Source organism: Orcinus orca, chromosome 18, assembly GCF_937001465.1.
Source record: "Orcinus orca chromosome 18, mOrcOrc1.1, whole genome shotgun sequence".
Classification (NCBI taxonomy): Eukaryota; Metazoa; Chordata; class Mammalia; order Artiodactyla; family Delphinidae; genus Orcinus; species Orcinus orca.
In genome coordinates, this window is record NC_064576.1 from 764851 (window position 1) to 779437 (window position 14587).

Genomic DNA, 14587 nt, shown 5'->3' on the forward strand with positions numbered 1-14587 from the left:
GAACCACAGGAGAATTTCCGGCTTTGGCGCGGGAAGACCGGGCACACATGGCGGCTTTATTTGCGGGGCGGGTGCTAGGGCAGCAGCGGGGCCCGGACGAGGCCCCCCGAGGGTGGTGGGGAGCCCATGAGACGGCGGAGCCAGGCCGTGTACTGGGAGACCCGGGTGTAGACGCCGAAGTGGCCGGCGGCTGCGCAGCCCTCGCCCCAGCTGACGACACCCGTCAGGTACCAGGTGCCCTGGAAGTGGGTGGCGTGCGGGCCCCCGCTGTCCCCCTTGCAGGCGTCCTTGCTGCCGTCCGTGTAGCCGGCGCAGAACATGTTGTCAGTGACGACGGGGCCTCCGGGCCTCCGGCGCGACAGCTGCCGGCAGTCCTGGGTCAGGAGCCGGGGCACGTGAACGGCCATGAGCCGGAGGGCCGTGGCGCCGCGCTCCAGGAGCTGGCCCCAGCCGCTGACGGCCGAGAAGCGCACAAAGGCCAGCGTCCGCTCCGCGAAGGCCCGCTCGGGCAGGCAGAGGGGCGCCACGTGGTCGCCGAGGGCCACGGGCCGCGCCAGGCGCAGCAGGGCCAGGTCGTGGTCCGTCTTGCCCCGGACGTACTTGTCGGGAATGATGACCTGAGCCACCTGCCTCTCCTGCTCGTCACCTTCGTCCTGGCTGAGGTCGTGCTCGCCTGTGGCGGGGGCGGGGGCGGACCGTCCACTCACTCCCCGCCTCGCCTCCCGGGCCAGTGTCTCCCGTCGGGCAGGAGGGGCCCTGCGTCCCCCACCCCCGGTGGGCGAGCAGCCTCCTGGGGCTGCCGGGGGGGTCGGCGTGGGTGTGAGTCGGGGCGGATATGGCCCCCGAGGTGCTGGAGGCAGGTGAGGGGGTCGGGCGGGCAGCCATGGCTGGGTGAGGAGAGGGTGCCCCGTTCCCCTGGTTCTTCCAGACGGGGCCTGGCCCTCCTGGGGTCCTCGTCGTCCCCTAAACCCACCGGGCAGCGCAGCCTTGGGTGGGGCACCCCTTCGGGGACCTTGGCGGGAGCAGCGTCACCCCAGGGCCGCATCTGGGTGGCAGAGAGGCTGAGGGGGTGGCCACAGCGGCGCTGTGGGTATGGGGTCTGCCCAGACGCTGCCACTTCTCTTTGTGGGGAAGGTCACTGGTCGTGGAAGCCCCAAATCTTGGCCCCGCGGTTATCATTCAAGGATCGTCTCCCGGCAGAAGGAGGCGCCACGCAACCTACCCAGCACCACTGTCAGGTTCCTCCAGCTTCTGAGTCTGTCGAAACAGTGGGCTGCGGAGACCACCCAGACGGTGTCGAGCAGGGAGCCCCCGCACAGCAGCGCCCCATTCAGCTTCAGCATGGCCTGACAAGGGCACAGCAGATGCTGGAAGCTCGCGTTCCCGTCGTGGCTGCCTGGGGGGCCCCCCTTTCCCGTGCACCCCGGATGGGGGCCCCCCTTTCCCGTGCACCCCGGATGGGGGCTGCTTTACGGGCCGCTTCCATCCAGCTAAGGGAGTGGCCAGACGGTGGGCCCGCCGGGGCTGGACTGCTCTGTGCATGCCCGGGATCGTCACCCACGTTCGACCCAGTGCTCCTGGAGCCTTACCTGCCAGGGGCACTCCCCTTTGGGGCAGACGTGACCACCCACGATTCGGCCTTGGGGGTTGCTGTCGTTTCTTTTTTGCAGAACAGGCATTTTTCCGCACGGATATTCAACTGTGTAAAACAAATCCAGCAAGACGTGGGGATGTGTGGGGTGCTGGTGAGAAAGGCCAGGGGCCCTGCGGACGGGCGGCTGCGCCTCTGGTCCTGCCCGGGGCTGCGGCAGGCCCTTGCAGGAGCTGCCGGGGAAGCAGATGGCCCAGGGTCCTGGAGACTGGGTCCCGCGCATTTTCCAAGGGGGGAAGACGTGCAGCTTGAGGTCACTAAAGGTGTAAAGGATAAGCTGTGTAAGGTGACCGGCATCTCAGACAATCGGGCTGCTCTTCTGACGGGCTCTAAGTTTTCCTTCCTGCTCCAGGAAAGCCCCAGGCCAGAAAAGAAAGCCTTTAGAGGCGGCAGCTGAGTTTCAGGCTTCCTAGACAAGGCTGGGTCCATCCACCTATGGAGAGACGCAGGGCTGGGGGTGGGGTCAGCTTTGGGGGCTGCAGCCCCGTCGCCTTTAGGCTGGTTTGGAGACGTTTTCCATTTTCCCAGAAGTGCTTGCCGTTGAAGAGACTTGGAATCCAGAACCGTGCTGCCGTCAGTACAGACACTGGGTGTGGTGCTGCGCGGGGAGCGGGGGTGGGCAGCGAGCGACGCCTTCTGCACCTCCCCCCGGCTCCGGGGCTCCGCCCCGCCCACCGTGGCCCCTCCCTGCTCTGGGGGCGGGGCGGCCGCCTCCACCCCAGCTTCCCCTCTGCCGCGACGCGCAGAGCGCGCCGGCAGTGCCTGGTAGATGCTCAGTGATGCTATGCTTCCCCCCACCCCATCTTGTAGCCAACGGGGAGACGTGTATCAGGACAATGAAACCACCAGCCCTAGACCTGGTCCCCGAGGACCTGTTACCTGTGGCCGTGCAGGACACCCCGTCCGCCTGGAGCGCGTACCCCTCGTGGCACCAGCAGGTGCGCCCAGCCTCCGCGTCATCCCTGCAGTACTGCTCACAGCCACCGTTGTCATTCGGGCAGATCAGCTGGCTCTTCTTGTCTGAGGGCAGAGGGCATGGCCGACAAGGGGCCCGGTCAGGGCAAGCAGGCCTGGGCCAGGGGCTGTGTTCTGCAGGAAGGTGGCGCCCAGCTTCCGGCTCCAGGGACAGCCTGGCACCAGCCCACTCCGCAGACTGACCCAGAAGGGCACGACCTGGAGTTTGGGGCAGGGTCCCACGTCTGAGCAGCTTCGCCAGTGGGGATGCGGGGCTGGCACGCTGTGGCCTCCACAACGTCATCCCTCCCGGGCTGGGGAAAGCAGAGGCCCCTGGGGACGGTGGACGAGTCCGACTCAATCGGAGGCCTGCCCGCGAGCAGTCAGAGCCAGGAGGCTGGTCTGCAGCCGGGGCCTGGTGCCCCGGGGAGCTGCCCGGGCTGGCCGCTGGCCAACCTGCCTCTGGAAAAGGGAGCTTTGTTGTGGACACGGGCTTGGCTCGCTCTGCAAGTCCAGGGCCTGTCCTGGAGGTGAATTCACACCAGGACCGCTGAGCACCCAAGCCCCAGGTGACCGGTGGGGACCCTCCTCCCTGGCCGTTGCCCTCCCTCTTTGACCGTGGTCCTTTGAGACGAGCTAGGCGGCATCAGAATGTTCACAGGTGGGGAGGGATCCCAGGAAGTGACTGCCCCCTCTGATGAAGTCGTCCACTTTAATTTGAGCTGCCTGATAAGTGTGTTGTTTTCCTGGGGGCCTGGGGCCACCTGGCATCAGCGTGACCCCTGGAAGGGCTGGACATGGGGGTCAGCCACATCCTTGTGCCTGAGCCCCAGTGGGACCTCAGGACACTGGGGCTTGTGGGCGCGTCCCTGGCGGGTGAGTCTCTGTAAGTTCTGTCCCACATGGTCTCGGAGAACAGAACACCATCCACAGGGCTCCCGGGAAGAAGCCGCTGGGAGCTCACACCTGGCCCCTCGGCTGTTTGAACCCATATCCTTTCCGTGTGGTAACTGTAACCGTGCCTGTGTCGGCCTTCAGAGCACGCTGGCTGACCTAGCAGATGACTGACGCTGAGGCTGGTCTGGGGAGCCCTGAGCTGTGTGATGCTGTAATACTGGGCCTACCCTTGTAACACCAAGTAGGGAAGGCCGAGCTTCCCCAACCACCTCGCCATGGGGATGTGTGGAGCTGACGGAGATGCAGTGATTCCCCGGGCCCCTCCGGGTGCGTCAGAATTTCCCAGTGCCGGGAGCCCAGAAGGGGACAGGGCATCACAAGTGGAAGAATTAGCACCTGAGAACACCAGATCCGAGACTCTCAGGTTGAGGCCCTTCCAGGTCACGGAGGCCAACCTCCCCCCAGGCCGTGCTCAGCAGCCCCCCTGGGGGCCCCGGTTGTCCTCACCCGTCTCACAGTTCCGGCCCTCGAAGCCATCCAGGCAGAAGCAGAGGTAGGACTGCAGCTGGTCCTCGCAGGAGCCCCCGTTCTGACAGGGCCTGGAGGCGCACTGGTCCCCGTCTGTGGGCAAGTCAGAGTTAGGATGCCGAGAGAGGGGCTGGCGGGTAGATCACGTCGGCCGGGCACGTACTCACCGTTGTAAGAAATCCAGAACTGATTCTGAGGGAGCAAAGAGGAAGGTGCGTGACGCGGGCGTGCGCCAGAGGCAGTGCATATGGCCCTGCGGAAGGAGCTGGCGGGCTGGGGGGCTTCTGACCTGGCCCTCGTGATGGGCTCTGAAAGCCAGACTTTTCCTCTGGAGGCGAGGTGGGTGCATCCAGGGGAAGCGAGTTTTGTCCTAATATCCACCCGCCATTGCTAAGGCCACCAGAGGTCACAGGTTTCCTCGCCCAAGTCAGGCTCTAGCTGCGCCACGTCCGAGCTGTGAACGCGGACAAGACACCCCCGCTCCCTGAGCCCCCAGTTCCTCCTCGGATGCTGCATCGACTGTCCAGTCACCCGCTGAGCGGGACCGACCGCAGAGGCTCTGCCGACCGCAGAGGCCCCATCAGTAAAAGGGATTCCCGCGGAATCTTTTGGCCAATGAAGTAAAACGCGCAGGGTTGTCGTGAGAATCAAAGCAGGCTTCACAACCACGGGGTGGCCGCCGCACGCCCGCTGGCCCCAGGCGAGCTCACCGTCCTCTCCTTGCTCTGGAAGATCTCCCGGGCCTCCTCGAAGGAGCAGAACTCCTCCCTGCACTCGCGCTCCAGGGATCCAGGCCACAGTTCCTCCAGCAACCAGTTGGCGCGCCGGGGCCTGTGCAGGACACTGTGGGCTTGCTCCTGGGAGACAAAGACTGGAGGGCGGGCCGTGAGACGCTGGACGCCCGGGGGGGCCCACAGCCTCCCGTCCCCCACCCCGCCCTCCACAGGAAGTGTTCCCACCATCCCTTCTGCTAGGTAATGCGAGTCAGAGGGCTCCTGTCCACAGGCCTGGCTGAGTTTGCAATGGGAGCACTGCACAGCTTTATGTGCCGGAGGAAGGCAATGTGCTCAGTGAGTCATCGCAACACGTTCACGCCCTTGACCTGGTCCCTTCGCTTCTAGGAGTTTATCCCAAGGAAATGCTCTGAGACCTGCAGAGACCCAGCCATCAGGAAAGCTGGAGACAATCTGAAGCATAAACGATGGTGCCCCGTGATGCTTAAGAAGGTGCGATATTAAGTGAAAAAAGAAGACAAGCAGGAGGGACCACGGCGGCACCAGCTCTGCCTCTCGGACCCCAGAGTCTGGCCGTGGGATCTCAGGGACGACGTGAGCCGGACTTTACGGGACAGTGTCGGTGCCCGGTTCCCACCTCGGCCGCCCCTCGGGGCTGGAGAGTCACGATGACAGCTCACAGAGCCGTCCCCGTGTTACCGGCTCAGGCCTCCCAGCGTCTGCGAGGACGGGGTGCAGGGGTCACTGGCGTGGTGGCAGATCATCACGGTCCGGCGTCCCCACACCGTCCCTCGCACCAGCCCCCCACCGAGAGGCCGAGAGAGCAGAGTGAGAGAGGCACCCCTGAGCCCCAGATCCTGTGCCAGGGGGTGGGGGGGTGTTGGCGGCAGGCGGGGGGTGCCCACTGTGGCCGGCGGACGCCACGGCTCCCAAAAGTCTGGAAAATAATTCCCCGAAGCCTTTCCTCCAAATGCTGGGCGAGGCCCTGGGCACCGTTTGCCTTTCGGAAGGAGAGCAGATCAGAGCAGAGCTGCCAGCAAACAGGAGCGCCCAGCACATGGGCCGGCTTTGGGGGTCGGCTGCCCTTCCGCTGGGTGAATGGGGAAACCTCCCTCGCGTACCTGCCACCAGGGAACCCCGCAGGCCCAGCAGAAGGCAGAGGAGGGCCAGCCCCCGGAGCCGAGGAGCCATGGCGAGGCCCTGGGTCGCTTTGTCTGTTGACTTTCCAGGTGGGGAGGCGGGCAAAGTTCTCCAAGAGCCCGAGAGGGTGGGGGAGGGAGGCCTCGCCTCCCAAGCACACGGGCGTGCGGTCCCCCGCCCAGTGCCTGCTGACCGGACAGACGGGCCGCCCCAGGGCACGGGCCTGGGGAGTCAGGCTCCTTGTCCGAGAGGAGACTCGGGCGGGGCGTCGGGATGCGTGTCCGGTGGCGTGTGCAGCTCAAATGCGGCTCAGAAGCCTGCAGCCCGAGGACCTAGGACGGTAAGCTGGGGAACAGAACTAAAGTGCAGGTGGAGAGCCGTCCCCCGCAGTGATGGTACTGGGAAAGGGGAGCAGGTTTGGGGCGTGAATGTGAATATCTTGTCACAGGGGAGGCCGGGTTTCTCAGCCGAAGGGCCCCTCTGGGAGCGCGAGGGGGAGGGGTGCGCGCCCCCTGCGGAGCCCCTGCCCCCGTCTCAGCCCTGGGGTGCCCGGGTCTTGTCCCTCATGCCCTCCTGGGCCCAGGCCACCAGCTGGGGTGACCAGCTATCCTGGCCGCCAGGCACGAAAGGGTTTCTCAGGACGCTGGACTTTCCAGACTTAACTGGTACTGTCCTGGGCCCGTTGGGCTGGCGGTCACCCTGCAAGCCTCACTCGGGCGTCCAGCCTCCTCTCCATAAACGGGTGGAGGCTGGGGACACCAGCTCTGCGCATTTATCTTCAGAGGGGGAGCAGGGAGACCCAGCTGCTCCAGGCGGTCCGGCGCTACTCCCTCCCCAGATGGAAGGCAGTCCTTAGAGGACAACATTTTACTTATCACCTCTGGAATTTCTATTTGTCACTGTCAACAATTGTTTAGGAATTCAGTTATACAGGAATTTATTTGTGAAGGGGGGAGGGGGAGAGGAGGGGGAGGGGAGGGACTCTCACAGCCCTTCGTGGCGCCGCCTGGGCCCAGTGGGTGCAGCAGCTCTGGAGTCAGACCACCTGGCAGGGTGCTGTCAGGGTCCGTCTCCTCCCAGCTTGGGGAGGAAGGGGCTCATTCCTTTGAGCCCTACTTCCTTTGCGGGGCAGCGGGGCTGCTCGTCCTGCCGAGAGCCTGGGGGTGTGCACTGTCCTGCGAGGGCTCCAGAAGCGCCACCTGCCACCCCTGCCGGTGCGGCCACTGCCCGGGGCTTCCTCCGGCTCCAGGGCTGCGTGCGCACCTTCTCAGACCGAGTACGGCGCGGTCACTGCTCACTGACTCAGTGCTCCTTTCCAGCCGCCTGACCCAGCACCGCCCCCAGGGGCTCCAGCGACAGGAATCTATCCAGTCCCAGGTCTGGGCAGGTGTCCCAGGGCCCAGCTCCCTCCAGAGGCTCTGTGGAGGGTCCTTCCGGCCTCTTCCAGCTCCTGGGGCTCTGGTGGCCCTTGGTACCCCTGACATGCTGAGCCAGCCCTCCAGCTCCCGCCTGGTGTGTGTGTGTGTCCAAATTTCCTGCTCCTTATAAGGACACCAGCCATTGGACTAGGGGCCACCATGACCCCATCTTAACCAACTGCACCTGCAGTGACCCTATATCCAGGCAGGATCACCTTCTGGGGTCCAGGCGGACAGGGATCCTAGGGGGTGCTCTCAGCCCGGTGCCCCTGGCTTCCCTCGAACGGAGCTGAGCTGCACCTGTGTTTGGAGCCACGTGAGGGGCGTCCTGACCACAGGCCCAGTAGGGACAAGGCTCGGGGGTGAAGAAAAGACTCTGCTCCTTCTAGGGCTTCTCAGAGCATCACCACTGAACCGGGTTTCCGCAGACAAGTGACCTGCCAGGCGTAGGGCATCAGCGTGAATTAGGCCAATGCGAAGGACAGAGGCCCTCAGGTCCAGGGTGACGGGGGTCCCCGCAGAGGTGGAGGGGACGCTGCAGGCTTCGAGGAGCCACTACGCTCACTGACACTTGTACTATTTCTCCCAGCTGGCCGAGCACAGGTACAGAGTTCACCCTATCTTATTCCTGCAGGAGAAGCCCTGACAGAGGGGGGAGGGGAGGGGGCTCAGGGGTCAGGAGGCCCCACTCGCCCTGGGCCCCTCCGGCGCACGCTGGCATCTGGGGGGGGGGGGGCGTTCCAGTGAGGGCCACCCAGTTCCAGATCCTGTGCCTTTACAGAGGACGGCCGACAGCAAGAGGTGCTGATGTTTATTCAAACACCAGCCATGCAGTAAAGAACTCGGATTTTTAAATTTCACTTACATCAGCAGTTAAAAAAAAAAGGAACAGTGACTGAAACATGAGGTTTTAAAGTGCTTTTATGAGGAAGAGATCGCAAAAATGGTGGCCAGTCCCAGGCTGGGATGGCAGGAACGGTGCCTGAACAATCAATATATTCAGTAAATTACGTGAAGCATCATTTTCCAAATAACTTATACACCAGGAGGAAAGCTGCCGAGCTTGTACGCCGTCCACTACGCACTCCAGAGAGGTCTGGCCCTGCACAAGGACGCGGAGCCCGTGGGCTGGGCTGCAGGGGCCTGGGGCTCGGGAGGCTGTAAAGCGACACATCGCCAGCAGCTTGGAGGCTATAAATACACCCCTCACAGTGGGGACGCATGTACACACATCGACATATATACACACATACAAAAATATCTGCCCCAATCAGACCCAGAAAGAAGCGTTTCCAGGGAACAGAATTCGTTTCTGAAACACAAAACACAGTAAAACAGAAGAGTTTTCTTTCCAGTTCTGCCTTGATTTGAATAAGATAAACTCTGCTGTGCTCACGACAGCTCCACACAGGACATGCCAGGCGGGGGGGGGGCGGGAGCTCAGATTTTCCCTGGGCTCCTGTGACAGCATCGGTTCAGGTGACACCTGCAAAAACTGCATCTTTACACAGTCTTTAAAAATAACAGAAATACCCTAATTCAGTGAAGTGTTAAAAACTCGAGTCCCCCGTGTTCTTCTGTAGAAAAGAAGGTTAATATTTTAAATTATAGCTCACATTTTCGTTTGAAAACTAACCTACACAGGTGAAGGAATTTCCTTGGTTTCTAACTGCCTGTGTTTGTAGAAACGCTGCCTGATTCTACCGAGGGATGTCCTTCCACTCACCTGTGACCAGGTGGGCTGTTTCCACGAGAGCGTGTCCCCCAAATCATTCAGCGCCATGTAAACCCCAGTAACAAAAAATAGTTGTATATCAAATACAGTATGAAATTGTCATTTCACGTAAACACAGTGATTCTTGGTAAAGATCAGAGGCCAAAGTATCACCAAAAAGATGGCCGTAGAATTAATCCTTGCTTTAAAAAAAAATGTGTATAAGACAAACTAGCCTCCTGCCCCCGCACCAAGCCGCTGGGTCAGTGAATCGGTCACTTCTTTTGGAAGCAGCTCCACAGAACGCGTGTTCCTGCAGAAAGCACCGGACCAGAAACGTCGGAAACCAAAGGGGAGCGGCTGCGGCCGAGGCCGAAGGGGAGTCCCGGGAGCCCTTCTGCACCAGAGGTCTGTCGTCTGCAGCCCCGTCCGTCCGACTCCCCGAGGAAGCCGCGGTGCCGCGCTCTTCCTGCGCCCTGGGGCGCGCGCGCGGTCCCGGCGCCGAGGCCGCAGGGCGGACTCTTCCCGAACCTTCGTCTGGGGCCGCGGCGGCTCCGGGGTTCCGTGGACGGTTCTGTGGGCGCCGGCCCCTCCCCACGCCGCGCCGGCCTGAGCAGAGGCCAGCTCCCAGGGCCGCAGGCGGGGTGGCCGCGGCGCTACCCCTGCAGGTCCGCGAGGGCGGCCGCGCAGCTCTCGCTGCAGCTGGACGAGGCGCTCAGCAGGGCGGACCCCGCGCTGGACTCTGCGGACAAGCAGGCGAGCGGCTGCCGCGCGTCCTGGCCCCGCCCCTGGCCCCGCCCCCGGCCCCGCCTTCGCCGCAGCGCCTGGGCTGCTCAGCGGCCCGTACCTGGGCTGCTCAGGCACCCGGGGGCGCCGCGCTGGCCGAGGAGCGCGGACAGGTTGCGGGCTGGCAGCCAGCCCTCGCCGCCGGAGCTCACGTTCCGCACGAACCTGCAAGGGGCGCGGTCAGGGTGCGGTAGCGCGCGCGGGCTGCGGGGGGGCGCGCGGGCGGTCTTACCAGAGGCCCTCGTCGCCCTCCTGCACCAGCTCCACCTCGTCCCCGCTCCTCAGGACCAGCGCGTCGGGGCCCCCCTTCTCGTCCAGCCCCGTGACGGTGTACTTCCCGGGGACCTGGGGAGGGGACGGCAGGGCGCATGGCACACGTGGCACGCAGCTGCCGGTGCCCAGCGTCCAGCGTCCCGGGAAGGACGAGAGCCTTGCCATTCGCAGAGCTTCCGGTGGGACTATGGCCTTACATTGGGAAGGTCTCCTCGTCCAGGGAGACGCTCGGTCTCACGTGGCGACCACTAAACCTGACCAGCCTGTGCGGTGCCCCTGGCTGCGCCCCAGTGCTCACACTACACCCAGCTCCTGCGGCCGCAGGGCCTTTGCACCTGCTGCACCTCTTACTGGGTCACGCCTCTGCCCTCAAGGCACACGCTCTGCCTTTTACTAGTCTTTCACCCCAGGAGAGGGGGGATTCTTGTCCACCTTGTCCCCTGTTTGCCTTCAGTGCCTGACACAGCAGGTGCTCAGCACACCTGTGGACGGAGCTGCTGCGCGACACGGACTCTGAGAAGGGGAGGCCATTCTGCTGGACTGTGGGGCTGCGGCCTCACGGGCAGCGAGACACATGACTGGGAGCCCCTGAACTGTGCAGGGGTCACGCGCCACCAGGCTTGGGAGCAGGGAAAGCCAGGCCGGTGTCCGTTACCCTCACGGGAGCAGCTGCACCCTCTGGACACCCTGAGCAGCACCTCGCACCCTCCTGCTGCACCGCGAGCGGAATGCAACCAGCAGGCCTGCCCGCCCGCCCACCTGCCTCCCCGCCCGCCCGCCTCCCTGCCCGCCTGCCTAGGCTCCCCCACTGGCCCCGCAACGCCCTGGCCGGCTCTTCTCACCCTCAGGCCTCCTCGGGAAAGGCTGCCCTGGCCACCCGAGACTCTCCCTGCGCTCTCCTCCAGTTACCTGTGTCTACCCCTCCAGCTCTGGGGTGCTTTGCTCGCTGCGATAAACCAGGTGTGGACCAGGGCAGCACTGAGCGGGCAGCAAATAACTGTTGCTACCGTCCTGACTCTGATGACTTAATATATAAATAGTTTCCTCTGCTGCTCGTGCTAAAACAGGACTTTGTTTAGGAAGCAAATCCGTACCTCAGACAGTGCGATTCTCTGAAACAGACGGCGGTACACACGCAGCTTTAAGAAAGCTCCTCTGAGGGGCAGGTCAGAGGTGTGCACTGTCCGCCGTGAGGTGGTCTGGTGAGAACTACAGGAGGGCGGGCACACAGCCAAGGGGCCCTGGCACCTGAAGGTCCTCCCTAAGCCCTAGGAGGCGCGGCCCCCTGAGCTGCACTGCTGGCTCCCTGCCCCCGGGACCAGCAGTGCCGCGGACGAGGTGGGAGCCAAGGTTACCAGCTTCCTGAGGCCCGCTCTCCCTTCCTCCTCTGCGTCCGAGGAGTTGACCGGCTCCTCGGCGCTGGACCAGCCGTCGTTGTCCTCAGGAGCCTCTGGCGGGTTAGACGTTTTGCTCCAACCTAGAGAGGACCAGGCCCCAGTGAGGTCCCCCTCAAGGTCGAGGGCGGCCTATGCACATCCCCGCCACCCACACGTGTCGGCTGGGGGAGCCTGCCCTTCCCAGCGGTGCGTAAAGGCGGGCCGGACACCCGCAGGTTTCCGCTTCAACCGTGCAAGCTGCCCAGGGGACCTGGGCCACAGCACCTGCTTCCTCAGCCGGAAACGAACCCCAGCCTCCACCGGACAGCTGGTGACAACCACCCGTCCCGTGTCGAGGCAAACGACGCGGGAAAGGCATTTTTAATCAACACCTGCAACTCTCAACACCCATCGGCCGGCCGGGAGAACAGCTCCTCACGATGCTGGGTGCTAGGAGCGCCCAGGCCAGGGAGGGGGCCACCCTGTGCGGGTCACGGGCGGGGAAAGAAGCTTCCTCCGGGTTTTATAAACTACGTAAACATTCCTTCTACTGCCCTGTGTCCCCAAAGAGTAGCCGCTGCATCTCCCATTGGGGGAGAGTGCAAGTGCGTCGTGGAGAAATACAGCAAGTGTCACGAACGAAGCGAGAGGCCGGAGCCACACGCCTGCAGCTCTGGAGCCCAGCCGCCGCTCCGCGTGAGGTGGCGTTTCGACAAGAGGGGAGCGGATCCAGAACCAGTCCCCAGTTCCAGCTGGTGTGGCCAGAAGCACACCTTCTCCTGGGAGAGAGGGAGTGAGGGAACCACGTGGACAAGGGCAGAATGCATGCCTGCATGTCCCCCCACCCCTTGCAGTCAGGGTGCAGACAGAGGGGCAGCTGTCCCAAGGCCGACACTTTGAAGGCTGGCAGTGACAAGCTTGTGTTAAAGCGGTGTCAGGGAGCTGCCTCTGTCTTCACAGAAAAGGGAGCTGGGACCCAGAGATCCCCCCCCAGCCCGCAGAGCACTGAGCCCCTGCTCCAGGCCAGGCCCGGCGCCCAGAGACCCTCTGACCCCGCCTCTGCAGCCGGGCAGGGGTGGCGAGCACGACCCTTGGCCCCCGGCGGCTGGCGTCCATGCAGGAAGCGGGAAGCGGGGACCGTGGGTTGCCAGCCATTAACCACGCTCGCCGCCTGCTTCGGCACGTCCGGAGCCGCCCAGGGCGGGAAGCTCAGACGGATGCCGGGTGGGGGTCACCAGGGGCCCCGGCGCCGGGCAGCTGGCCACAAATGTCCACCCTCCAGCCCAGCACCGATAGACACAGGGCTCCCGGCCAAATGGAAGCATGTGTCCGAAGGGGGACAGCGGAGGCAGAAGGACGACGCTGCTGCCTGGGCAGAGGGCAGCCCCTGGAAACGAGGTGTGTAAACCCTCACTGGAGAGCTGCGTGGACAGACGGCTCTGCCCTTCGGTCACACCCGGCCGCCCGGGGCCTCTGAGTGACCCTCTGCTAACAAGTGGGACGGTCCCTGTGTCAACACAGTGACACGGGAATAAGCATGAGATACTGAGCCCCGTGGCCCGCTCTTAATCCACGTAGGATGCTGGGGGCTTCGAGGAGGACATCAGGCCAAGGAACCGTGAATACGGTCACCTCTCGTTCCAGTAAAAGAGTCGCTGACACTGATACTGAAAAAACAAGGGGCTGATGCAACTCCAGGAAGCAAGCACTTGGCATTTTCAAGAGTGCCAGCCAGGACGGCCTGCAGCTCCCTGTCACCTGCTGTGGACTGAAGTGATTCTGATGGATGGGAGAAGGAGGGGGAAGGAAGGGGAAGGAGGGGGAAGGAAGGGGAAGGAGGGGAGAGGAGCTGGAGGGGGAGGAGGAGGGGAGGGGAAGGGGAGGGGAGGGGGGAGGGGAGGGGAGGGGAGGGGGGAAGGAGTAGAGGGGGAAGGGAGAGGAGGAGGAGGGAGTAAGGGGGAGGGGGAGGGAGTAAGGGGGAGGGGAGGGGGAGGGGAGGGGAGGGAGTAAGGGGGAGGGCAGGGGGAGGGGGAGGAGGAGGGAGGGAGGGGGGCTGGCAGCTGGGCCTGAGCTCAAGGCCCTAACACTCATCTACCAGGACATGAGGTCACCTCACCTGTCTCACAGGTGAGCAGAGGAGCTCGCAGAGGTGACACACTGGGCTCAGAGGGAGTAGACTGCAGCCTCCCACACAAGGAGAGTCAGCAAAGCAGAGAGATGCCTCGGGCACCTCTGGGCCTTAAGCAGGAACACTAATGGCCAAGTCCAGCCCCTCCCGGAGACGGAGACGGTGGTGGGGAGGTGATTCTACTCCCAAGTGCCTGGGGCTCCGTCTGCAGGGCTGGGTGTAGGCTGGGGTAGGGGTGGGTCTCTGGGCTCTCCAGCTGCCCATGGAAGAGCCCTGGGTCCCTGCAGCCTGGGTCCCTGCAGCGCGGACTGTGGACTGAGGCCCGAGGGGGGTCTGCGTCGGGATCTGGCCCGGCAGTACCATCACATGGTCTGGAAGCGCGGGATAGCTCACAGAGTGAAACCCTGTCTGCGAGCCTTAGACCCTCAACCTGGGCCGGGTGGAGATGGGGGGCTCTGGGTTTCCCTGGGGGGGGCTCTGCCCTCAGAATATGAGGGCAAGAGAGACAAAGGCCCAAGTTCCAATACGGAACCTCACCCCATCTGTCTGCGTCCCCAGAAGCATGGGGACAAACGGTGAGGAAGGATGGGCCTGGGACGTGGAGCCCCGCAGCCACTGAGTAAGAGAGCCCAGCCCAGCCCAGGCACCAGCCAGGTGTCAGCAGCTGCTACCTGGTGGCCCGTGGGCAGCTCTGCGCATTCTGGGCACACCTGGCCTGAGGCCTCGGACCGAGAAGCGTGACGTCACCACGGTACCTGTGGCCGGAGCGTCAGGCTTTGAACAAAACAGTGACTGTGCTCCTGGCTGGGAGGGACCTGTTTCACTGGGCAGCTCAGATGGCAAGACAGGGTCCCTAACCGGATGGGGAAATGGCGCCAGGCTAGTCCAGGAGGCGGAGCCACTCTACCTCGTAAACCAAAAGGCGTTGGGTCGCTCTTTACTTGGTGTCGCTTAGCTTTTTTGTCGGGACTGGTAGGAGAGGCTGCAA

The 14587-nt window shown here is 63.7% G+C and overlaps 2 protein-coding genes across 15 annotated transcripts in view; both read right to left on the reverse strand.

Annotated features, from left to right (window-relative positions):
* Positions 1 to 22: 22 nt before the first annotated feature.
* F7 (coagulation factor VII) lies at positions 23 to 5978 on the reverse strand. 3 transcript variants are annotated; one of them, XM_004273594.3, is made up of 8 exons: positions 5886 to 5978; positions 4741 to 4901; positions 4198 to 4222; positions 4010 to 4123; positions 2531 to 2671; positions 1590 to 1699; positions 1223 to 1346; positions 23 to 673 (listed from the first exon to the last, which is right to left on the reverse strand). In XM_004273594.3, the coding sequence occupies exons 1-8, from the start codon at positions 5953 to 5955 to the stop codon at positions 75 to 77; spliced, it is 1344 nt and encodes a 447-aa protein (XP_004273642.1). In that variant the 5' UTR covers positions 5956 to 5978; the 3' UTR covers positions 23 to 74. The 3 variants fall into 3 exon arrangements, with proteins under 3 accessions (XP_004273642.1, XP_049557232.1, XP_033290903.2); XM_049701275.1 differs by lacking the exon at positions 4198 to 4222 and having other exon boundaries at positions 4741 to 4887; positions 5886 to 5973; XM_033435012.2 differs by lacking the exons at positions 2531 to 2671; positions 4010 to 4123; positions 4198 to 4222; positions 4741 to 4901; positions 5886 to 5978 and having other exon boundaries at positions 1223 to 1257; positions 1590 to 2270.
* A 2247-nt stretch (positions 5979 to 8225) lies between these two features.
* The window catches only part of MCF2L (MCF.2 cell line derived transforming sequence like), a 124106-nt gene continuing 117744 nt past the window's right edge, over positions 8226 to 14587 (reverse strand). For 8 of the 12 annotated variants that reach the window (XM_049701269.1, XM_049701268.1, XM_049701266.1 and 5 more), the window contains 5 exons: positions 14507 to 14581; positions 11451 to 11572; positions 10055 to 10167; positions 9884 to 9987; positions 8226 to 9778 (listed from right to left, as the gene is read on the reverse strand). In XM_049701269.1, coding sequence (XP_049557226.1) covers positions 9693 to 9778; positions 9884 to 9987; positions 10055 to 10167; positions 11451 to 11572; positions 14507 to 14581 — 500 coding nt within the window. In that variant the 3' untranslated portion in view covers positions 8226 to 9692. The remainder of the gene's footprint in view (positions 9779 to 9883; positions 9988 to 10054; positions 10168 to 11450; positions 11573 to 14506; positions 14582 to 14587) is intronic. The other 4 variants (XM_033435010.2, XM_049701267.1, XM_049701270.1 and 1 more) reach the window with 1 other exon arrangement.